The sequence below is a fragment of the Branchiostoma lanceolatum genome, chromosome 3 (assembly GCF_035083965.1).
Source record: "Branchiostoma lanceolatum isolate klBraLanc5 chromosome 3, klBraLanc5.hap2, whole genome shotgun sequence".
In the NCBI taxonomy this organism is placed as follows: Eukaryota; Metazoa; Chordata; class Leptocardii; order Amphioxiformes; family Branchiostomatidae; genus Branchiostoma; species Branchiostoma lanceolatum.
This window is the reverse complement of record NC_089724.1, coordinates 29,928,311-29,954,347: the sequence shown is the minus strand read 5'-3', so window position 1 is coordinate 29,954,347 and position 26,037 is coordinate 29,928,311. Positions and strand designations below refer to the sequence as shown.

General features: G+C 39.8%; 1 protein-coding gene across 1 annotated transcript in view; it reads right to left on the bottom strand.

The window, feature by feature from the left end:
* LOC136431348 (probable JmjC domain-containing histone demethylation protein 2C) overlaps window positions 1–26,037 on the bottom strand; it is a 72,147-nt gene that overhangs the window by 27,930 nt on the left and 18,180 nt on the right. Inside the window, exons 2-4 of the mRNA XM_066422672.1 lie at window positions 24,052–24,201; window positions 11,927–12,006; window positions 6,383–6,419 (exon numbers count right to left, since the gene is read on the bottom strand). Coding sequence (XP_066278769.1) covers window positions 6,383–6,419; window positions 11,927–12,006; window positions 24,052–24,201 — 267 coding nt within the window. The remainder of the gene's footprint in view (window positions 1–6,382; window positions 6,420–11,926; window positions 12,007–24,051; window positions 24,202–26,037) is intronic.

The following is a 26,037-nucleotide window of genomic DNA, read 5'->3' as shown; positions in this document are numbered from 1 at the left end:
TTTTTTATTGGCATGCTCGCATCAGTTTTGGGGTTCCCAGAGAATGTCATCCATATAATCAAAACAACATAGCCTAAGGAAAACCAAAGGGCCAACCTTGTTGCTAGTATATATTCTGTTAACAACAAAATTATTCATATCTCTGATAACTTTTCATTGATGTTGTTATCTGAAAAGTTATTTTGTTCTTCTTTAAATTACATGTACTGGTGGAATATTTAATACAATTACACAGTAGTATAATGCAGTATTACTCAAATATACTATTCTGAATTTCATAATTTAGAGATACTTTATAAATGGTTTTACTAAAAAACGCCATGTTCCAATTTGTCTATTTATATCCTTTCTTGTTTGCAGGATATAAAACCACAACTGCTCTCTATGTACAACTGACAACTATGGAATTTTTGGCTACGTTTCAGGAACGAGCCAAACAGTATATTATGTAGCTAGTTGACAAATATCCCGGGAATTCCATGAATTTAGCTGTGGAATTATGCGGAATGTTCCACACATGCTTAGTTACCATTTAGAATCCCATGGGGATTCACGGCCTAACTGTGGTCACAGAGCAGAGTATTCATCCATGACTAGAGCTGTGTACCAGTGTACCAATACAGTACCAGGTACAATCAATTAGGTACAGGTCCAAAATACCTGAACCCTGCTGGACGGTACTGGACCGGTACTAATCAGGTCAAGCCTGACTCAGGGGATGGTCACTTTGACAGATAAAATTACTATGAAATTACCATGGCAGTACACTAAAGCCACATCTTTACTATACTCCAGCACATAAAACACATTTGCAAGACTGCAGTCAAATTTTCATCTGTGTTTTCATAAACATAATACCTAGCACAATTAAATATCATGTTCTTACCAGTTCAAACATGCTTTTGTCCTTATTGAAAATCTACCATTTCCCGAACAAGTAGTTTAGGTACTGTACAGGTCTGGACCTGTACCTAAGCCCGTGTACCTGTACCCGTACCTGTACCTAAAATTTGTTTAGGTACACAGCTCTATCCATGACATAAATGGACTTTGATCTTTGTCAATCATCCCATTGAAACCCATACTGAAGACTTGAAAAAAAAAAGCCCTCACAAAAATTGGCGGCTCTTAGGAAATCTGGGTCCGATGTTCAAAAAATGTTTCTAGCGTTTGAGTGAATAGTTTCCACCGTTAGCAACTTAATTCTTCTATTGCGCTGACCCAAAAATTGACCCGGAATTTCAGCAATTATCCCATAGGAACAATACTTAAGACATGATTCCCATCATGCATCACATCCCATGGGTCTTCAAGAAGGGGCTAAAATTTCTGGATTATAAATGGTTCATTTATTTGCTCATCTGTGAATAATCTTAACAAATTTTGTGATTTTGTATTCATAAAGATGAGGTCTTTTACAAAAAACACCCGCTTGTGGGGTTGTGTATGCCTTTAATGTGTAATTTGTTTGAGCACTGATTCTTCATTTGGAGTGAAAAGTTATGAGAAAAATGGGTAACTTGCACCAGTTCAGGTCTTGAAATTACGTGCACAGCTCCAATTTTACGTGCACAAACTTGCACATGCAAGTGGCATTTTGAGCCCTGTATGCTGTTCATCCACATTCGGATATATAACCTTCTTGGCGAAGGTAAATATAACCTTCTTGGTGAAGGTAATAACCACACTTTATGAATAAAATTAAATCTGAAGAAAAGCCAAGAAAAAATTGACATATGAAGTTTGGAATGCATGAAAAGGGCCCAAACTGATGACATCACCAGTCAGTCGCACCTTAATGTTGATACATACCACAATGTCTAACACTAACATGGCTGCGATAACCTACATCACTACTTTGCGGAAGGAAAGTCTAACATGGCCATTTCCTACTTCCCAAATACCAACCATTCACAAACAATATTCTGTATAAATTACTATAATACCTGATTTATTGTTTTGCTGGGGGAATAATGGCTTCAAACCCCTACGTAATTGGGAGTGAAAGCCTGGCTCTTTGACTGTCCCCAACGGCACAGCTAATAACCCTGAGTCTGGCGGGTAATCAATATCAAGCCCAGGCTCTCTTGGAGTCTCTCTCTCTCCACTTACTCCCAACAAGCTGTAAACTGTACAACACAAATCAGCTTCTCTAAGAGAGAGTCGGCCATGAAAGAGACCACAGCTGAGGCTAAGCAATCCCCTTTCACAGCCCAGTGCAACTTATTACAAGGGGTCAACAACCCACCAGTGAAGCATTGTGCTCCCCGTTTCCATCAGCCTTATCTTTTCTGGGCCACAGCACACAGCTGCCAGACTGGCAAGGTCATGTATTCACCTACTATTTGACAGGAAGCACCTTGCCTACTAACTAAATATTTGAATCTATATAGCCGGTATAACTACCCTTCGGCGTAACACACCAGCTGAATATGCCCTTCCACAGTAAATAAGTGTTAGGTACAGTTTACACACAATTTTCCCTGACATTGCCTTCCCGACAGCGGCGGATATGGGCTTCACACACACCACCAGGAAATCTGGCAGGACACCCCTGGATATGGATTTAGCTTTGACATCCAAGTACAGCGGTATCCTTCGCCCTCTACCATTTTGTCCGAGCACCTCCGTTCTATATGCTAATTAGCCAGCACTACATGATGATAGCTGAACCCTGATCTCGTGCTGTTGGAAGAAGCCTCACTTTCTACACGTCTGAAGTTGTTAGGGACTCCCGCTGAGCTGTTGGGCGTCGTGGGGAGTTTTCGAGATGTTGGGACTACAACACTGCGGCAATTGGGAATCCCCTTTAGACCATGTTGATTTGATTATGTGGAATGATATTCAAGCTCATACATGTCACGTGTAACATGGCTATCGTTCAAGTATCCTTTTTCAACACCCAGTTATTTTATTTTCATAGACTTTTTGCTTTTTTGCTGTAGCAAGAGTTACACTGTAATAGGACACATGTACACCTGTAAACTATTCTCATCCCTGATTCCCTCACACAAAAGGATCTACCGGCATATTTAAAAAATCTAATAGAAATAGAAATTGACAAAAGTCTATGTTATTGTCCAGTTGCTATCTCACTGTCACAACATTTCTAACAACTTTTATTGTTGGAAAGTAAAGAATTTTTCTTGTTAAATCCTAGCTTAGCAAGGTGACTCACATTTACCGCTTGTGCAATTTTTGGCGACGCCTCAGGGGCGAGCCTAATGGAATATATATTGTGTGCAGTTTGCAAGAATTCTATGAATTGTACAGGACGATAACTCATCATCATCATCATCATCATCATCGGTCGACTGTGGGGGGCGACGGGGTAAGTCAACGATAACTCAAGAATGCCTGGATGGATTCTCTTCATATTTGGTACGTGGGCAGGTCTTTGTGAGACCTTGAAATGATAGCAACACTTCGCCCATAAAAATACAATAGCAACTCAAACACTGCCCTCTACCTGTATTTGCCAGTACTGATGATGCATCATTACTCTCGTGTGTTCCCGCGATATTTAGCAATAGTTGATGAATCCAACATGGTGGCTGTGTATTTAGGTTTTGCGACTGAGAGCCGCGTTCTCTTTTGACAAATCTTGGGGTTTCCGGCAGAATAAACAAGTTGACTATGGATGCAAATGAGTGAAAAAGTATCGGTCAATTTTGGGTGGTTCCACTTACAGTGAGGGTGTCGAAAATATGAGTTTTCTTTCCTCCTCTTTAAATTCGACATGCACTGAAATTATTCATTTCATCTTGTGATGTATCGTTGAGTCTCCAATAGCGTATGCACTTTTCAAACTTTCAAAGTTGTAAGCAGGTGTTCCAAATGGAGGCACAATTCGGGGTGCATGCATTATACTTATAGGGGGTTCAGTCCATTGAAAATCAGCATGAAAGCACGCCCTTACAAGGTTTTGGAATATTGCGACACAATCAATGGTTGAATTGTTGAATAATACATATTATCCTTATCATGCTGAAGACTAAAAGACTTGTTTTAGAATATTATGCGGCAGATTATGATAATAATAAAGCTGTCAGCACAGTCGACCGTCGAAACAAGCAGGCTGCAGGAGAAAATCGTCTCCTACTTACATTTTGGGGACGGCTACTTCCATGTAAGACCTAAAAAAATTCGAAAAGTTTGTAGAGCTGGCGGAGGTGCAGGACCAACAGCGATATATTTTTCCATATCCACCCTTTTTTATCAACTCTCTGTGCTGCGCTGTGCGCAATAAGTAGCGCTCGGAAATATAAAAATTCCCTGTTGATAAGATTCTGGCGATCCAGTTCGGCAAAACAAAACAGTTCCTAACAGCGATTCTTTTTGGTGACAGAGCTAAAGCCAACATAGACGGAAAACTCGTACTGCACAACTTGATCTCAATCAACCAATTACAGCGCAGGTTATCTGAGGTGAACCACTCAGAGCTTAGAACATGCATTAATATTAGCATATTCATGAAGAGAGATACGGCATACTCTCGCCCATCCCCACTCCATGATTTGAAATGAAAGTGCGGGGGAAAATACCTTTCGTCGGTTTATCTCATTGAATGACCTGGTAGGAATCAAACTGTTCATGGCTGGTTCTGTGATACAAATACTCAGGAGGTCATTCTGTTCTCTTCATCGTTCTAGTCCTTTTACACATTGTTTCTACCAACTAATTAACCCAACTAAATATCATAAACTTGGTCATATTTCAGTTGATATGATATTTAGTCCAAACACAAGCCAACTTTATTCATATCAGTCAATACTTCAATCATAGTCATTTTCTACAAAGGCCATAATGATATCAATTTTTTTGAAGGAACGCCTCCTCTCAGGCTCAGGGTGTCCGGCAGGAAGAGGGTGTCAGAGCCGTGCCGAGGCAGATACACTGCATACTACCATTGCAGAGATTTTGCTGAGAAGGCCAACACCATGCAACCACAGGAATGAAATTCATGTTGTCTACAGGCCGGCTGTAAAGCGGCCCCTGGCCGGTTGTTGGGAGGGATCTGCCGAGTCTGGTACAGAGAATTTTGCCGGGGTTCTAATTTACTTCACTTGTAAGTTTTACCAGACAGCTCCTTATTCTATTCAGCGAAACCAAATCCTTTTCTGGTAACTAGTGATGGAGCAGCGTGAGTCGAGCACCTCAAACAGCTTCTTACGTTAGGAATCCCCGTTACCTTTTTGGGCCGTCTAAAGAGGATCATAATAGTCATACCCTGGTTTTTCCTTGAATCGTTGTGCGACCATCTTCAGACCTGGTTGTGCGAGCCTTTAACGGGGAGCCTGTGACTACTTGTGGCGTGTCTAAAAGCGAGCTGTCTCCAGCGAAGGAAGTGGGTCACATGCTAATATTAGTAAAAAGCGGCAGCGTGCTGTTTCCTGTCTGGAGATGAAAGCTTCTGCCATTTTCCTTGTAATAAACATCCAATCAGTGGTAGAAAAGCATTTTTGTCATCTGAAATCGCTTTCTTCAACAAGACGCCCTGACAGTGGCTACTTCACTTCTATTCCTTGATCTACATGCCTGGCGGTGACCATGTACATAAACATTGGGTTCAATCCCAGGTATTGCCCGTCTCTATACAGGCCTCTCAATCTCATTCTTTGTACATGTTGAGCCCGTACTCATCGTCTCATTTGCAGGGCCTTTTGTTGCAAACAGAAAAAATCATTTGCTGCATGACCAAAAGGAGCAGTTCTGCTGCCATTTTGAAATTGTGTGCAAGAGGTCACTGTGGGTCACATGCGCACCTCAATGGAATCCTGCGCTGCAGTTGTCCTGCCCGTGTAGCTAAAGACAACCATTGCTTACAACGATAGGCGCACAGCCATATACTATGGCCAGTCTTCAGTTGGCCTTAATATTTGTCAGTTATCACTTATATTAGTAAAATGCTTCTGGAGTACGGATAGGTACGTAACAGGACAAGATGTCTCAACTAGAGTTTCTGTTTAGTGTCATGAGAACACAGGATATCTAGTTGCTGTTTATAATTTACATGTATTTCAGATAAAGCCTTAGTCATGTATAAGGCCTGTGATATCAGTATTAGTTATTGCAGAAGTCACCAAGGATAGCAACACTCCCTTTGATTGTTAAAAATTGCAGCTTGTCCAAGAAATAATTTAATTCAATTTCAAAATATTTGTCATAAGATTTCCTTTTTCTGTAATGGTATTTGCTATCTGTGACATGGTTTCTCTAAACAATATTTAAGAAGAGATGAAGACACCATTAAAATATCACATCCAACTGATAATCTATCTAATAGATATTTGCAGTAACAAAACTGTGACAGTGTTAGAATAAAATCAATACTGAACCCTCCCCTTATTTACAATTCACACACAAATTAGGGCATGTTTACCTGATATGGCCTGGTCTCCTCGTGCTGGACAAAGTCCCTGTAGAACGGTAAGAAGAAGATCAGGACATTAGCAACTTAATAGCCACATGCTTGTAGCTTTACCCATGCAATAACCATAGCCTGTGATTGAGAACTGAATTACATGCTCCCATTCCACTGTGCCTAATCAGTGATGCAGGGAAAATGGGGTCAATCTATCAGAACTGAGTTGCTCATTTGTTAGACCCATTTACTCGCCAAATGACAATTATCCTTTGTGCTACATGAAGAACTGCCAACTGTTACATGAATTTACATTACCTGAAATTAAAATGGCACATTTTTTATCAATTTCATGGTTATTCGACACTGCACCCAACATCACATACCCAACATAATCAGCAATATTTGTGTCTAATAAAAACCAACTGCATATGATATAGACACACCACAGAAGGTTTCTGTAATTCCTTCAAAATATCCTAGCTGAAATTCAAGAAACCTGCATACAAGTTAGAGTTAGAAAATCTGCTACCAGGTATTATCTACACGTACACCATGACAATGTTGATACTATTCACATGATCATGCAAATGTATCTAGCAACATGTTGGCCCAGATTTCTGTCAACACTCTGAAAATACATGTACATATGTAATCCCACCAGTCTGAATACAAACCTTTCAGAACATGTTACAGGTTAGTTAGCAGACATGTCTGCCCCACAGCAGCCTGCCCAGGGAGATTATCATACAGAACACGTACACAGCTGCTGCACACATCCCTCACGCACACTCCCCATTCTACCTCAACATCCTACACCTCACTGCTGCAAAAACAATTTACCATGGACTGTTCTGCCCGTATCAGACCATTGGAAGGATTGGAGAAACTGCCTGTTTCCCAGATGCTGGTTCCAGAATCAGATGCAGGTCCAGACGGAGCTGCACCATTTGCAGACTGCTGGTTTATGGCGCCACTCCTACCCTTCCGCCTGAGCTGGCAGCTGTAATCTTATCGCTCCCACAACCTACTATGGCAACCCATAATTTATCATGGCGGGATGGCAAGGGTCAAGGAAACAGACATCCCAACAAGACTCTGCTGGCATCTTGTTTACCCCAGACTGTAGCATAGCTGGGGGAACCTGAAACCGTTCCTCCAAGTTTACATTGTGGTAAGAATCAACTCTTTGGACACAATATCTCAAGCACGTGAGCTAATGGATTACAGTTTCAAGGTAATCTAAATATGCAGAGGGCTCCCATGGCCCCATGTACGGACTTAATAAGTTGCCTATCAACCAGTGGGCACCACCCACCTGAAGGACGGGGGAATTTTCCACTCACACATGCAACCAAAAATTCTCAATGGGTGAAGAAAAATAACTGGTGAACAAATTTATCTTATTTGTTGAATTCTCTGATTATGTTCATGAGCGTAGATATCCAGGTAATTAGATATACAAAAAAAAAAATTGTCAAATAGTCAGATGTTTCAGACAGCATCTGCTATCTTTCGTCAGTGACTAAGAACTGAAAGAACCAGGTTCAATCTAGAATCTACAGATACCCGAGACTGCCAACCTCGTTGGTTCGAACGGGGTGTTAGAGAAGCAATATATGAGAGAATGTACAATCCCACCCTCAACAGGAAAGGAGATCTACCATAGAACTTTCCGGCACTTTACATGACATCACATTAGTCATTTAGCTCAAAAACAACGGGAGCTAATTGACTTATTAGCATACAACCTCGTCTTGTTCATGATGCAAAAATCAAAACAGTTTGATTCATTTTGGCTACAATCCGACCTGAAACGGTTAACATTTTGAATTCTCGATGCAAACTCGCACCGACGCTCAGAATGGTTTACGTTGATTTGCATTATGCAATCTCTCCTGCTTAGTCTGCAGTGTTGTGATCCTGCACAGCCTTGTACCTAATAAGCCTCAGTTGTCTTCGATTGGCACTGAACTGCTGTCCTGTCAAAGCAACGTTCCTACATGGCCTTCGAAATTTCTTCCTACACCTCCTGGTTCTGATATACGCCATCAAGTTTCCTCTGAATCTCCCAACTCCTGAGAATATATATCAGGACTGCCGTTTCCTCAGTCAACAAGTTAGAACGGCCATAACAAGATTTTACGATTAAAAAACATGCATTAACGCTAACTAAAAAAAGTGGACATTCACACATACAAAACAATCTGATAACCGAGTACTTGTGCAGAAGTTTGTACGGTCTCCCTGCATTTGAAAGTTTTCCACAGCAGCAGAAAGATGTTATTGTTAACTCTGGTATTTTTAGAGAGAACAATGGTAAAACTCCCCAGGTTCATGTAAGCCATTCATCAAGAGTGACACAAGGATATCAATATTTGATTTTCAAGCTGGAAAGGCTACAATGTTAGCATTGCACCAAACATGTTCTGCAGCAAGGCTCTGACCCAAAAGAGGATAGTGCCCTTGTTTTGTTCTGCCAACTACTTCAGCTGGATAGACTTTTCGAGTGTGAATGGAGTCTATGGAAGTAACATAAATTGGACAGACCATCTTTCAGTATAACAAGATTGAGAATTTTGTTGCAACTGACAGGACGCTGTTGTTACAAGCCATGAACGACAAAACACAAACATATATGTTGCAACTGCATCTCTAAATGTAAAGTTTGGTACTTAGAATAACAGGTTTACTGTTATTCACTTTGTCTTTACGGTAGCAAAATTTCACAACTTTGTAAGGAAAATGGATATTATCAGATTTCTAATTTGCATAATTCTCATCACATTGTGTGCATCTGTCTAAGCTACCTGCATACTTAATATCGTGAAAAATTTCGTTTTTGTTCATTTATCCAGAGCAAGCTGATAGGGGCCCCAGACCTACAACACCTGTCCCTTAAATCAAAAGCTATCGCCCACACAAAAATCAAGACCATATAGCATGTCCAGTTCAAAAGATTAAAAACAGAATTTCTTCTGCAGTACCCAGATCACACACTAGGGGCCCCAAAATGGACCTTGACAGTCACCTACGCACCTACCAAATATCATCACAATCCATCCAGAGGTTCTAAAATCATGATGACCACAAGAAACACAGAGACATACATGTCAAAACAATACCTCCATTTTTTCACGGAGGTAATGAGGACAGTCTTTCTGCACTCATGTGCCCCCTGGTCTTGTGACCAAGCCAGTTGAGCTTGGCTCTGGTCCAAGGTAATTCTTTGTGCTGGAATTGGAACAACAACAGATCTAGTCAGGCAGAATGACCCCATCTCACCTTGAGGCTGGAGAGACTGATTTCATGCTTTACCCACTGCTGGCCCCTATTCAGGGAGGCCCTCATCACACACAACTTACTATAGCGAGACTATACAGGGAAACTGTCCATTGAATGGAGTAAATAAGCTTCAGTACCCCTCCTATTGACGAGTATTGTTACTGCATTCATCTAAATAGACAACAGGAGGTTTAGGTAAACTGTTTGGCAAAAAAAAAAGCCCTTCCTAAAGAAAGGCCTTCTGCCAGTTTCTGGGGGCTTCCAAGTACATTTTGTTACTAACATGGACTTTATATAACACTTCAAAGAGGAGACAGTGATCCTAATATATTTTTTTAAATGTCTACATTCAGAGGTGAATAACTGAGTCATATCATCCACAATGAGGGAATCCCCATCCTTAGTGCAAATACCATCCTTCCTCCATCATATTGTGCAACTGTCCAACAGCATGTTATTCCTGTCATTTGTGAATTTTTTTACTAGCAGGGAATATCCTATGTGTTAAAGGGATGGAGAGATTGAAGAACATATCAGAAAAAAGTATATATTGACTGTCAAATTGTCAATATATAATTTATCTGATAGGTTCTTCATTCTCTCCAGCAATAAAGTTCACACTTGAATTATGTTTCTGATACTGTAATTCTTCAAGTGTTTGAGATGGTTTCATTTTCCCTTTTTTTTCATGACTGCAAATTCAAAACTTATTTCCGATGTAATTTGCTACTGTACTACAGATTTGTTTCGACGGCAAACTCAACATTCAAAGACTACATTCAAAGACAAATCAAACGTTGTACCAACTTCAAGATGCAGATTTTGATGATATTGAATGGTTAGAAATGATGTACTAACTATCAATACTATCAATCAATCAACCATGGCTTCAGCACTTTGCCCTTGTTTCCAAAATATCTAGCAGAACAATTGAAGCTTCAGCATACTGTGAATGGATTTAAGTTCGTGTGGTTTTAATTTCACGGTAGGGAGAAAATGGAGTGTTTGTGCTGGTTTTAAGTTCGTGTTTGAGAAAATTGTAGACAAACGGGTAGGAGGGCAAACAATTTTTGCAGTGGTTTTAGGTTCGCGGCAAAGAAGTTACTGCGAAAACCAGCAATATAAAAACACTGCAAACATTTCTGCATTTACAGTAATGTTTCTTGTACAATATATTACTTCTAACATCTGGAGTCCCTGGACAATATTTCACAATGGAGTTGCTACAATTGTTCCTCAAATGTAATCAGACTGATTAAGGTAAGCATTACCATTGGTTATATCACACTGCTAGCTTCAAGCTTTCATATCATACATCAATCCTCCAAGCTATTTTCCGTGCATATCTGATAAAATTTTCCCTGCAGCACAAGGACATCCCAGGAATACTGTCTTGGCAATGTTCCCAGAAAGACCTTAATTTGGTCTATGGAAATTATCCTGTGCCATGAAATATGAGCAAATCTGCCAGTCCTATTATTGATAAAAGTACAAGGTATGATGTATATTTCAATTTTCTTTTGTCAATTCAACCTAGAGAAGGTCATTTATCTTTTATGACATAAAGGCAGAATTCCATATACTCATGCCAACTCAAGTCAAACAAGAGTTCCAAGACCTCGTACCTTCGAGAGATAGTCAGAGCTTCTTGTTTCATCTAGTCTCACTGACATTGCAGTGAATCATTGTCGGAATTCCATACTCATAATATAGGTACCTTATGAACAGCCAGTCTAGCGCATACATACAACACATGTAGGGGAATGCCTGTACATGTACATGATGAGACAAGCAGTGCCAGTGTTCTCACCAGAATTTTTTCACAGCATAGGGGTCAGGTACAGAAGGCCAACTTTACGCGGTGCAAGTCACGCATGGAGTGCTGAAGACATGACCAGAGTAGGGAGTCCGGCATGTGCCCCCGGAAAATTTGCAAATTCATAACCCAATGAGACATTATTTCATGCATTTTGAGGGATAGATTTTGTGAAGTACATGTAGAGTTTTTCTTCTGTCACAGCCTCATTCTAAAGCCAAATATGAACTTTTTATAAGATTTATGAAGGGTCACAAGGTTTGTCCCAGAAAGAAACACCCCTATGCTGGTTGAAACACAGCATAGGGGTCCAGATCACAGCATAGGGGGTCCAAATCACAGCATAGGGGGCCCCTATGCTGAAAAGGCCTGGCGAGAACACTGAGTGCTATATGTGCACGGCTTACCACAAAGAAAGAGGGCTTTGATAGTGGTTTCATGACATATGAACAGTTTCTTACCTTGCTCTGTCATGGAGGAACTCCAGAACACACCGCCCTCCTTGCCCTAGGCTGACCTTGTCCACCAAGTAGCTGAAAGTCTGAAACAACAGGACAGAGAAGATCAACAAGGCTGCCAAACACTAGCTCAGATTTCCACTTGATAGCATCTTGTAACAGCCTACTTAAATGTGTGGTTGTGTGGTATTGAGATAATCCAGACTATGTAACTGGACATCCACATCAACATGGAAACAAACACCTACATATGGTACCCCTGCAGAGTGTGGCATGGTGTGTGGCTAGTGGTGTTCCATTACCCACCCTGATTTTAGAGAAACAAGTGCTTTTAAAAAAAGGTGGCATTTGGCAGGTGATCAGGGTCCAATAACAAGCTGCCTTAGGCAACTGACAGGTCATCCCGTCAACAGTGGAAAAATTTGCACTGTTGACAGGATCATTGCCAGCATCATAAAGTATAGATTCTGGCTCATGGCCGAATGCTAAAAATTTCCCAAAAGAAAAAAAAAAGTGAGGTGGAAGCGATACTGCAGATTGGGATTCCAACGCGCTACCGCTGAGCTAGGGATGTACCGTTTTGGATCTCATTTTCATATTGGTTAAACATGCTAAAATGGCGTAAGCGCCAAAATGCTAAGAACACATTTTTTGGTGTTTCCAGTTGTAGAGTGTACCCTCAACTTAAACATATTCGTTAGTCGTGATTCTGAAGTGCACCCTACTATAATTTTCTCTGTCAGTTTGTGGTCCTAAAGCACTATATAAACTACATAGAAAATCAAAATAGTTACTCAAGCAACTGGATGAAATTTTGAAACAGTCAGACGTTTCAGACAGCATCTTCACGAACTATGCAAATTAGAAACTCTATTCATAATACTACATAGCAGCCTGAAAAGTCTGAATTGGGTATATATTTACAAGTCAGCTCACATAAAAAACAATATCATTATATAATTCAGGGTATATCAATTGTGCCATTAAAAAACTCTAGTACACTTGAAACAACAACACAGAAATCGATGCAACAACAACCGTATTTCAAGCATTGGAACGTTTACTAATCAGTCACTTGTTCAGGCCCACTTAACAGTTTTTCCAATATCGCCTACATGTTGTATGTCTGTTGATATCGGCACAGCTCTACACACACCACCAGAAAGTATCCTTTGGTGCTTGGACTGCAGTCGTGACCCATTGTGATAAACATCGTATCCAGCTAAAGCTGATTCCTACAATGGTCTCAATGAGATCACTGAGATACCTGTACTAGCCTGATATGAAGTGATCCTGGCTGAGACCTATCCTTACGCCTTATTTCAGGGCATCACTTGGCCTTCTTCGGACGCCATTTTTGTGCAACTGACACACCCGCACTATATGATAATTAGGCTGAACCCTGACCTCCTAATATCGCCCAACAGCTTGGCTTTACGTACACGCAAAAGCTGCTAGGGCTCCCACTGAGGTACTTCAAAGGCTATTGTGGGGGTTTCTACCATATTGGGAAAAAGCCTTAGTATGACCATAAAATTCCTGTGTCACCATTCTGATATTGCCAGTGGCGATATGGCCAAATCTGACATGTAAGTGCGCCACATTTGGATACGTTGCAGAAGCACCTACACTTTTTGAGAGGAGTAGGAGCGGTCTCCCTTGTACGTTTCTCTATTAAGTTCTGCCCCCGGCCAACCACTAATCATGACAATGCAGCTTTGTGGTCCCTTCACACAATAACACTGCTGCTGCCAGTAGTCTTATCATCCCTGTAGCTCAGGACTAAGAAATACAAGTAGCTTCATGTTTCTTATAAGGAAAACCACATCATCTTCTATAAAGACTAGCTGCACGTCTTTCCTGCACAGTAAACTAACTTCCTCCATTCAATACGGCTCCAGACATTGTCAAGGTGACCAGTAAATATTATGGTAGCTGCAGACATTACAGGGCCAAACCATGGTTTTTGTGAGGCACTTGTATTCAGTACAGAGACCTGTTGGGGCTTCTGTACTTCAGGGCTTGAAATACATTTTTGGGTCAAGGCAAGGCAACTAAATCCGTAAACTTGTCTCAAAAATATTTCTTTTTTAATGTTCAATTTGTTTGAGCACTGATTCTCCATTCGGAGTGAAAAATTATGTGAGTAATGGGGGATAGATTACCACTGGTGGTGACTTGCACCAGTGCACATGCAAGTGGTATTTCGAGCCTTGTACTCTGTTACTGGAGAAGGTCTGAACATTGCCAAAAGTCAACACAAAGGTTTCAACTCCTGAGAGAGCTAACCTCAAATTCAGAGCATATTTGGGGACATAAAGTTCATTGACCCCATATTGTAAATGTCTGCCATTGGGTATGTGATGTGTCGGCAAAACATGTTTTTATGGTGCCCAACTTTTGTGAAACTACAGCAACAATGCATACTTTTAATCAATTCTGTAATAACATGAGTTTGGAGACCTCATACCTCCATTAAACATTTAAATCATACAAAAGATTTCAACATTTATATTATCAATGTATGGTTATGTACAGAGCTCGCATTGTAAGATTTAACATAGCTAGAAAGGCAACATTTTCTAGAAAATGCAGGATACTTCCCCCTATTGATTAAGGAAGAATGAAATATGACATTTCTACACCATTTATGCAGATAAGTTACTCATTACAGGGCTCGAAATACTGGGTGCATGTGCATATTTTTGTACGGTTTAATGTGTAAGGTATCACTGCACACTAGTAGACAGCATATTCTTGACATCTAAGTGTAAGAAAATAATAAAATCTTTGTTGTAGTACTTGTTTAAGATTCTGATGTTAGAATTTGAGTTAATTTCGATTTTGAAAGCTTCAAAACTGCGTGCCGAGATCGCGTGCCAAACGCACATGAAGAGGAACAGTAAGGTTTGTCATTAGGTTTTGCTTACAATAGTTATATTCTACTTTATTTTATGTGGTGCACCCAAAATTTTTTTGGTGCACCCAATTTTTTAGGTTGGGTGCACCAGTGCACCTATTCCCAAAACTGAATTTCGAGCCCTGCATTAGCATAACACATATTCCATTGCATTCACCTTTTGTAAAGCTACCTATATCTCAAAAAGGAAATCCCTACCATTGACCACAAAGGATATGAGACTTCTGCATGAATTATGCAAATGTGGACCTCATAAGCATAATGCACATTCCATTGTATTCACCTCACCCAAAAGTTATCTATACCTCCAATATGACATCTGTAGCATTTCACACAAGAGGAACAGTCCTAATGAGCATTAATCATGTAAACTAGGTCCTCATTAGCATAAGTCATATTTCAATGTATTCCCCTTCCCCTCATCATCATCATAGCTTGTCGTTCATCTCTATCCAGTTCAGTGCGACTTCATTCGCTTCCCACAGGTCTGAGTCTGTGCAGGTAGGTGAGAGTCTGCAGTTGTTCATCAGGTGTTGCAAGGTTTGGGGGTCCTTCCCCTAAGATCCCTATATAATGGGTATGCAATTCCTGCCATGTACAATTAAAGAGAACCATAGGGAACATAACACCAGGTCATTAATAGTGGTCAATGAGGACATTTTATAAATCTGCTGCATTCCATGATAGGGCTCAAGCATGTGACCTATGTAACTGAGAAAGAGAGGAATATTGATTAATATCAATAATACAAATGAAGACCTAATTTGCATAATTGATAAGAAAACACTCTGGGTAATGGTGGGCTTTTCATTCTTGCGGCACTTGGAAGTAAAGTTGAACATCATAACATATGAATCCTACAAATTAGGACCTCATTTACATTATTTATTAGGAAATGTGAAAATAGACTTCTTTCATATTTTGAACACCTTGTGTTTGTCTGGGTCTGTGTCTAAAATTTTCATTTTGGACAGAAACCAGAAAAAAGGATTCATGCTGTGCACTACTTCTGTCCTGGTTATTGTATTATTACGAAGTTGAAATCAATAAAAACAACATCGATCTCAATGACAGTCTTGTTTGTTTGTTTGTTTATTAGGAATCTCCATTAGTTACATTGAACTATTCTTCCTGGAGTCCTCTACACACAATCAAATAAAATACATAACAACAAATTATACAGATAATGTTGATCAGACAACTAGCATAAATCAATCATTAACGTTCTTAACCTTATCATATTATGCAATACATTAAATTACTCATAACGACAATCAATCAATTCATCATTATCCTCATTCAATTAACATAAACAGAAACATTATTATCATATTATATCATACATGTACATAATTTTATTGCACAACCGCAGACTGTTGTCAGTCTACAGTGGGCCTGACTTACATCATGTAAATTAACTGCTTCAAGCTACCTTTTCACATAAAACATTCAAGTGTCGTATTGATTTCAAAAGCTAATGGCCTCGTAAAAGCCAAGGAAACCTTTTAGTCAAATGATGTAGGAATTAACAAGATACCCCGGAGACGAGTTAGCACCAGAAGGAGGATGATTGTTAACTTTGTTGGTTGAGTTGATACCATAATGGTCACTATGTTTCTATGACCACTGGCAATGGCCGGTAATACTAGACGCCTGCGCGTAGGGTCCATTTTCATGCCATTCAGTATTATAGGTAAGTAAGGTAAGGTCAGTATCATAGCCTAATGTAGGACTTGTAGAAGCCCTTTTCTTGGGAAATGTTGCAGAAATTCGACATTGATAAGACAGTGCAAGGTGCAGACTTTTAAAATTGGTAAAAAAAAAAATCATGATTCTAGTCCATTTTCTAGGCCTGTGCAGACCCCTAATTTGAAGTGGTCAGTCCCTAAATTGACGTCATCAGAAACCAATATGGCGGCATTGCTTGAAATTGCGAAATCTTGCACCGTATGGAAATTGTTGACATCAGACTTTTTGGACACTTGACATATCTGGCTGCTGTGTGGGGTGAGTTGTTGACTACGGACTGTCCTGGGTGCTGAACTGGCCACACGGCTTAAAGGCTGATCCATTACAATATAGCATGCCCCATGCTGAGACTTTATAAAATATGATGGATCTACATATACTTCTTGCGTCTGAATTCTACCCCGTTTGCAAACACGACCATTGTCAGCTCTGTAATTGAGGTGAAACACGTACACATCCGTGTGAGTTAATTATTCCCCTAGGACACCAAACTTGTTGTTTCACGTGCACACCCTCACTTTTGCCGCGGCGCATGTTGGATTACGTCATCGCCACAAAGGATCATGCAATTATGTAATCAGTGATTGTGCAATACCCTTTGACCCCTGACCTCCAGCCATGCCGCCCGGCCAACTTCCGGGTCCGCGTACTATACACGCGGCAATGCTGTTCTCTTCGGGAAATACCCTATCCCGGGTATAGCCGGATGTGGCACTTTTGGCATGAATATGTTTCCCGATTTTATTTGGGAGCGGCAGCTTAATAACACAAAGTTTCACCAAATCTTCAACGTATCAAACAGGCACTATCAGTCACCTTATTAACATGAAAATAATTCCATGTCCGCTGTTGGGCCTACCATATCATAAACTTGCAAATCTATGTTATACATCCTATCACTGAAAGTATATCCCACATATTCCTGTAAACAGCAACTGTCATTTTTGTATACTACAGTCAAATCTGCCTGATCACCTCTTCAAGCTGACCAGCAGGCCAGGACGGCTGCTTTTTCTTGGTCCTGAACATTTTCACTGCCCACCTCCCCAAGGTGACCATAACAGGCATGAATGGGGACTGCCAATGGCCCAATCCCTGCCCATGACAAGCATGTCATTCTAAAGTGTGCAGCTACATCGATTTTTGACGATAACCAGTGAGCAATCCTAGTGAAATCTGCCAATTTGCCGATATCAGTTGTGCAAAATAGAATGTTGCAGGCTTGGTCATGTTGGGTCAATGGGGCAGTCTACTGTAATACGGGTGGAATCTTTTTATTGCTGCTATGTAATTGCTCTCCACATTCAACTGCAATAAAATCTTAATTTCTTTGTAACAAATATGTGACAACATAATAAAAGTTTTGAAACAGGAAGGTAAATGGCTCCTGGTGTGGTAGAACTTAGAACTTAAAGAAGTTATGCATTGTGATCATGATCAGTAAAAAAGGTGCTGACTACGATGGTACACACACAGACTACATGTATATACACAGAAAAAGTCACAAACCACGAGGTTGCATGTTACAACTACACAATTGGTGGTGCAGCAGAGTCATGCTAACCACACCTCCAAACCTAGCTTTTTAGCATATCCATATCATGTCTCCTGACCTATATGACACTGGCAATGGTTGTCCTTACACACAATACAAACATGTCCTGGCCCTCCCAGCACCAGACTCTAGGCACAGCACACCATGACTTCTTTCCATACACAGAAAATTACTATTTTGAAGACGTTTCCAAAAACACTTTCGTGTGTTTAACGCCAGCCTGTTTATAGCTGTAAGGTTTCTTTCATCATGGTAACAAGCCTGCCTCTCTAAAGTCTAACTTCCTCAGCAATATCTGGGATACTTGTGTGGACTGTGCTTGAACAGAGCCACAACATTATGATGGTCAGAATTTGCACTCCTTCCAAGCAGAAGTTGGTGGAGAAGATTGTAACCTTTTTATCATATGCCCATATGCTCCAGGTCGGAGGCTCAAAAGCTATGAACGGCTAATCGTTGCCTTATCAACCTTCACTTACAGTGCAGGTGTGAATCATGACCAGGGGAGCCTATGGCCCACTTCTGACTGGTAATGATATACCGGCATGTGACCCTTCGCCACCGGTGACCGTTGTCTTTATTTAGGCCCAGTTCATGATGCAAAAAATAAAATGGTTCGAACCGTTTCAGCTAAATACATCAAATTATTTGGGAACATGAACGCTCTGAAAAGGTTTGTCAAACATCCAGTAGCTGGTACTCACTGTCTATAGCAAGTTAAACAAAAAAATCATCACATGAAATTTGAGCAAGAAAGCATGTGATGACCTGAGTAATCTAACCAATGTGAAAGATTAGAAAGGATTAATTTCAAAAGTCTTTGATATCATTTCTTGACACTCAACAATTTCAATTTTAAGAAGTGGTAAAAAGTTCTATAGCACACCTCCATACAACGGGAGAGATTGACCTTCCATCTCTTGATGACAAACATCCATTTAGATTTTAGTTCTGGTAGAAGACAATGACACATACAGCTGATTGCAGTTGAAGTTTCTTACTCAAATAAAGCAGGATGCAATAATACCTCGCAGCACAATTAGGTAATCAACTTGACCATTCTTACTTCAGGCTCAACATAAGACATCCTCAGGACTCCATAAATGTTTCACTGATTTTATAAAAACCAATATGAATCAGACTTCTTATCTTTCACCATGTTCCTGGGGCTGATTCTAGGTCATTAACTCTATTTTCCACTTGCCAAGAAGCAGAAAGGATGGGTTAAGCTGTCAATTTCAAAGCCCATCAGGAGCAGAATGGAAGAAATTTGGAGAGACTAAGTAAGCAGTGGGCTTCAAGTCAGCAATAGAAGCAGGCAGTAATACAAACTGCCTATCAAGGTTAAACTTACAAAGAAACACCACCCAGATTACTTAAGTAAACGCCATGACTGAATACATGAACAAAGCTTAGTTTTAAAGACAATTCTCTTGGACGGTTTCAATATATATACAGGACATGGGGAGCCCATAATCATAGCCCACAAGCAGGAATATTTGGTATTCCAAACAGGTTTTTATTGTATGTTCTACAGTTCATAATAAATCACCTTTTACCAAGGAACGCTTGTCCCATTCACTGTGCCAGGCTTTTCCTGATTGAACAAGTCATTGACTTGGATGATGGCTGTGGCCTTGAGAGGGGGCCAGGAAAGGTTGGCGCTGCTCTCAATGTAAACTCTGTGGCAGACATGCTGTCCACAAATGGTATCCAAGATAGGAAAGGTTTCCATGTATGTAAGAGTATTGATTTCTTATGCTATGAGTATGAGTCAGTGTGGCCATGCACATCAAGTAGAAATGTGCCCAACCTATGCAGTTGAGAACAAGCCGTAACACTGAACTAAACAATGTTAGAACTGAGTGAATTGCATGGACCCGCTGTTTTTAAACCAAATACAGGAGATGCATAATAGAATGTAAGGAGCCAACAATATTGAAAACATTATCCTAGACTTTGACGCTTAACATATTTACCTCCTGCAGGGATATTGCGGGTGATGGTGTCTATTATGTGTCACAGCTACAGCTCATCATTAGCAATAGTCTTTGATTCTTTGTAATTAATTGTCTAGGAGGTTTCATACTTTGGAAATATTTTGAACGTCATTTCAACTTAAAGATTATTTGCCCAGTTCTGTAAAACTATAATGATGTGGAGTATGATATTTCTAATAGATTCTAAATAATGGTTACAGCATTCTACCTAGCCTGAATTCAATCAAGCCTCTTGTGACCGCTCGCAGCCCTGTAACCACCTCGCAACCCAAGGGAGAGAAACCCCCGGACAGCTGGAGTTTGCGTTATACAGACTACATTCTACCATTTTGGACAATTATTTGTAACATTTTGTAAATGGGTCAGTGGGCTGTGAAGAAAGCAATTCACACATCTTTGCAAATTATGCTTGGGCACCATGCATACAAAGGACCTAACAGTGTCCAGCAGTGAAATCTAAAAATACACAGAGGCAGACAATAGGGCTGGATTAGCACCTACTTTTATGGGGGCAATCACCCAAATTCACTATTTAGGAAATGTTGTAAACATTTATAAATATTTTGACATTTAGATTAGAAGCATGACGTATACATTAGCAAATCATTCTAAATAAAGAGATTTTTGTGCAGTCCCTTTCAAAATGTTTCTAAAATGTCTATTTGGATTCAAATTTCTTTTTAAATTTAGAACTATTGTGACTTAGATATTCTTGTATTCAAAATAATTCAAACTAATTACAAATATTATTCAAAAACCCTCTCGGTGACTTGGAATGGACTCTACAGTAATGGCATGCCAAAATGCTAAAAAATTGGGCATAGGTTCCCCACTTCGAACCTTAATGCTACTGTAAATGCAGAAAGGTTTGGGGCGGTTTTATGTTCACGGTTTTTGTGGCGAATGTTTCACTGCGAACTTAAACCCCGCAAACATTTTTGTTAAACACTGTAGCAGTATGTGACTATAGGTGCTGCCGCAAACTTAAAACCACCACAAACACTCCATTTTCGCCTTAGTGCAAAATAAAAACCATGCAAACTTAAATGCATTGACAGTATATGGGAAACAGGTTTTCTGGGCGTGAAAACTTTGCACATGAAAAATAGAAGTATTGCCGTTTCACAAGATTTCACAATTAGGCTGGTATCCACACTGCTTGGGTGAAAATTGCGAATTACGAGCGAAAATAGCAGGGAAATTTGGGTAGAAGACCCTCAACTTTCAAGATTCCTGGAGTAGATCCTTTTCTGGTGGCCGGCTATCAAACTCCTGTGCACTGTGTTCCACAGGCAGTGTAAACTGTAATAGAGTCCATTCCAAGCCACCGCGAGGGTTGTTATTGTCATAATTTAGAACCATTTTCAAGTTATTACTCCGGGAAGGAGGATGACCTCCTTCTGTGAGTATTGGGAATGCATTTGTTTGCGCGTTCGCAGCTATAACTCACGATCCCGTTGTCGCATTGGTGTGTGACTTGGCATATCGTTTGCCTGGTTCGGCGTGGTGATGCACAACAGCTTTGTTACACCATAACTACTTTAAACGTCAATCCAATATCGTAATTGCACCCCTATAATTAATGCTGTGTCCCACTGCCCTGCCATAGGGACCATGTTATAATCCGTTATGCATGACTGGAATACTTCAGGCAGATACGGGGTAAAAATCTTCCTTACTTGCTGTGATCGTATAGTCACTGTTACATTGAAAAATAGACAACGTGCATCACCACACGCAACCTAGCAAACGATATACCAAGTTACATACCAATGCGGCAACGGGAATTGTGAGTTTTAGCTGCGAACATGTGCAAAGTGACCTCCAGTCTGTGTATTAAGTATGCGGTGCCCACTCGCAACTCGCATACAGTATGTGCGCACGGGACGGACGATGCACTTTTACGCACAGTGTGAAAATGGCAAATCTCTGGACCTTCAAACTTACCACACTTGTAGTTTATAATACGGAGGCTGTGACAATGTAAAAAGTTTACGCAGGGGATGAAAGATTGTTGAGAAATATCTCTCAGAAAAGTGCGCGCGCCAGTGTCACTTCCGGGTGGTTAGATCCGGTGACCTTTGACCTTCGTGAAATGTTACGATAATATAAAATTAGCCTTTTTTATTGCAAATAGCTTGATAGCTATAGACCAGGCCGGCCTGCAATAAATTGTGGAAAGAGGATTTACTGCATATTTGTGATTTCTGATACATCTTAGTTGTAAGGCTGAATGGTTCGTTGATAATTGAAAAGGGGCCATCTAGATCTAACTTTGTGACTTTTCCCGGAATTTCTAGATCCCATCTGTGCCATGCTGTAAAAACATACTTTTCAGCAGGTTGACCACTCCTGTATTGAAAGAAAAAGATAAACAAACACTTTTTCTTTACTTGCTCTAAAACACTACTTGGACTGTGCAGAGATGCAATTTGTGTGGGTCAATACTTGTACATACTATAAATACTTCACGGAGAATTGTGTCCTACGGACTCTTGTTGTTATTATTTGTGTAAGAGATTTGATACTTTTGAAATATTTTGAATGTGATTTCAACTTTCTAAATATTTCTTAAGTTTTCTAAAACTTTAGAAATATTCATGATGTAGAATATGATATTTACAATGGTTTCTAAATAATGGTAACAGCATTCTACCATTATTTACAATTTTTTACAATTTCTTACCATTTTCTACCATTATTTATAACATCTCTATAAATAGGTCAGAGGGCTGGGAAGAAAGTAATTCACACATCCTTGCGAAGTTTAGGGAAGAATGCTTTCCACAAAGGACCGAGCGGTGTCCTGCAGTGAAGTCTTAAGATGTACAAAGGCAGACAGAAGTGCCAGATTAGCACCTACTTTTATGGGGGCAATCACCATTCTACCATTGTTAACCATTTTCTACCATTTCTTTTTAATATTTCTAAAAGTTAAATAATCACATAGATGTTTAGAAATTATTACAAATAAAGAGGTTTTTGTGCAGTTACTTTCAAAATATTTCTAAATTACCTAATTAAATTCAAATAAATTCATATTTTTGTATTTGATCTTTTAGAAAAATTTAGAACTATTGTCAGTGAGATATTCGTTTATTAGAAATTTTTCAAAATGATTACAAATATTATTATAAAACCCTCGCGGTGACTCGGAATGGACTCTATACTGCAGCAATGAATAATTTGTGCTGATTTATGCATGTTTGGCAGCAAAAATGCATTACTCATTACCATGTCATTGCTTTCAATTTGGAGCAGTTACTCAAATAGACAAAGAATGGATTAGGACTGTAAAAGTAAAACCCTGCCAACCTTTGTCTGCAGTTGTGAGGGTAGATCCACAAAGACAGGTCACATGGGTGTCAGTTTTAAATAGCAGGGTCAGACATGTGGTGAATTTGTTTGTGGAAGTGGGGTCAGGCGCTCAGGGAAAGGTTAGGTGATTTTCGTGACAAATTCACTCCATATGGTGCACCCTTTCCCATGGGATTGTCACACATTTTTGTAATGCAAAACTTGCTATGGGCCAGCTAAATGTCAGTCATCACACTCTATCTGTCCATTCACCAGCTATTTCCACATTGTTTTCATCCACTTGAAAGTCATAGAAGCAATATGATAACATTGAAAATAGTTCACGACTGTCCTGACAATATAAAAGGGGAAATGTTCCTGGAGGTCTGATGTTCTAAAATGTTTGTACAGTCTTCTGCCCACCTACCCCGCTGTTTGAACCAGGGAAAAAACACTGCAAACACTCCATTTTCTCTCTACTCCCTGTGAACTTTTACTGTATATTGTCAAGTGGGATTTTATTAGAAAGTTTATGTACAAATCTGACAGGTAGTAAGCCGTTATTTATAGTGTGTTGTAATGAAATGACAATGTAATTTTGACTCACCAGGGCAGGCCATAGGGCGGCTGACTTGGAGGCTCCCCTCCGCTGGCCCCACACCAACGTTCTCTCCACCAGGAACACCTGGAAGCCTCCCTCGTAAACCTTCAGCCACTCCCGCTGCTCCCAGTCCCGGTCATCAAACTCCACATAAACCTGCAGGCAAAATCATACAATAACATCTCTGACACCTGTTGTAAAACTCATCTTGCCAGTATTTTTAATATCATTTATAGCATGCCAAAAAACAACACAGCCTGGAATGTTAAGCACTATATCCCTGGAACAGGAGTTCACTTTTCTTCTAGACTACGCTGGCATCTGTTGAGAAAAGATGAACATTATAACTCTTTGACTAAATAATCAAATACAACTAGAACTGCACATTCACAATTCACAATTTCAATGGATGGATACTCCATAGGAAACAAAGTGCTTACATAGTATTTTCAAATCAGTGCATGTTTTTAATTAATATTTCCCAAGGAAATACTTTTACTGATTGCAACCGTATGATCATAGTCATTCTGGAATACAGCCTAGTTGTTTTTTTGGTTATTTTCCTACTAATGTCATCGCCAGCAAAATGTCCCACTCCATTTTCTGCTGGGTCAGGCCACAACACATACAGCTCCCAATAATGACCCATAAACCATTCTGACTGGTGATTGTAGTGGCACATGGGGGAAATTCTACATGTTGCCATAACGGAGAGTCTATGGTTCAGACCAGTGTAGTTTCTTCTGTATATCCCATAGCAATGGGAAACATCTACTATAGTATAGAGTCCGTTTCAAGTCACCAAGAGGGTTTTTCAATAATTACCTTCGCCAAGAAGGTTATATTGAATGTGAACATCATAGAAAATAAATTATGCTACTACTTACTTTTCTTACATTATGTTAATCTTATGTAATTAGAAATCTCTTAATTTAGAACATCTTTATGATTCCTTTACTTTTTCCTATGTTTACAAAAACTGGTAGGAAATGGTAAATAATGGTAGAAAGGTGATTGCCCCATTAAAAGTAGGTGCTAATCTGACCCTTCTGTCTGCTTTTGCATGTCTTTAGACTTCACCGCAGGACACTGATTGGTTCTTTGAGGAGAGCATTCTTTCTAACCTTTGCAATGATGTGTGAATTACTTTCCTCCCAACCCTCTGACCTATTTATCAAGATGTTACAAGTAATGCCTAATGGTAAAGAATGGTAAGAAATTGTTGAAAATGGTAAATAATGGTAGAATGCTGTTGCCGTTATCCAGAAACTATCGGAAATATCATATTCCAAATGGTGAATATTTTTTAAATTTTAGAAAATATTTATAAAGTTGATTCACATTCTATCAGATTTCTGACATGAATAACTACAATGAATTGAAAACATTTCTAAATAATGACAATAACAACCCTCTTGGTGACTTGGAATGAACTCAGATCATACAAAAAGTATGCAGAGTCTTAGTATACCAAGCCAAAATAACAACTGTATGTCCTTACACCCGCGGGGCCCATAGAAAACACAAAATGCTGGTGCGCACTTCTCAATTTTATAACGACTTCTAGGCAAAATGTGTGTTGCAATTTTTCAGAGTGGACAGCCTCTGTTTGAGTTCAGGCGGACCACTACCCCCCACCCCCCATCCCCAACAGTGAGAGCAGAATTTAACATAATTTAACATAATTTAACCTGGAGACATTCCACAAACAAGTGACATCAAGAATTCAAAACTCAAAACACTGTACCATGGTATAAGTTTTACGCAAAAGAAAGTACATTACCTTATGTGCCTTCCTATACAAATGTATACAGTACATCTAGCCAAAACCTTCTTGAGGTACACAGTCAAAAGATATGCTTCCTTCCTTTCAAGATAGATAGATTTACAATCACACACAATTACCTATCTAACTGCTACTCTCCATGATTGGACTTGATTTCTCGCCTCCTTTCATCAGGAGTCACCAAGCCAACCCAGACAACGTTCCTT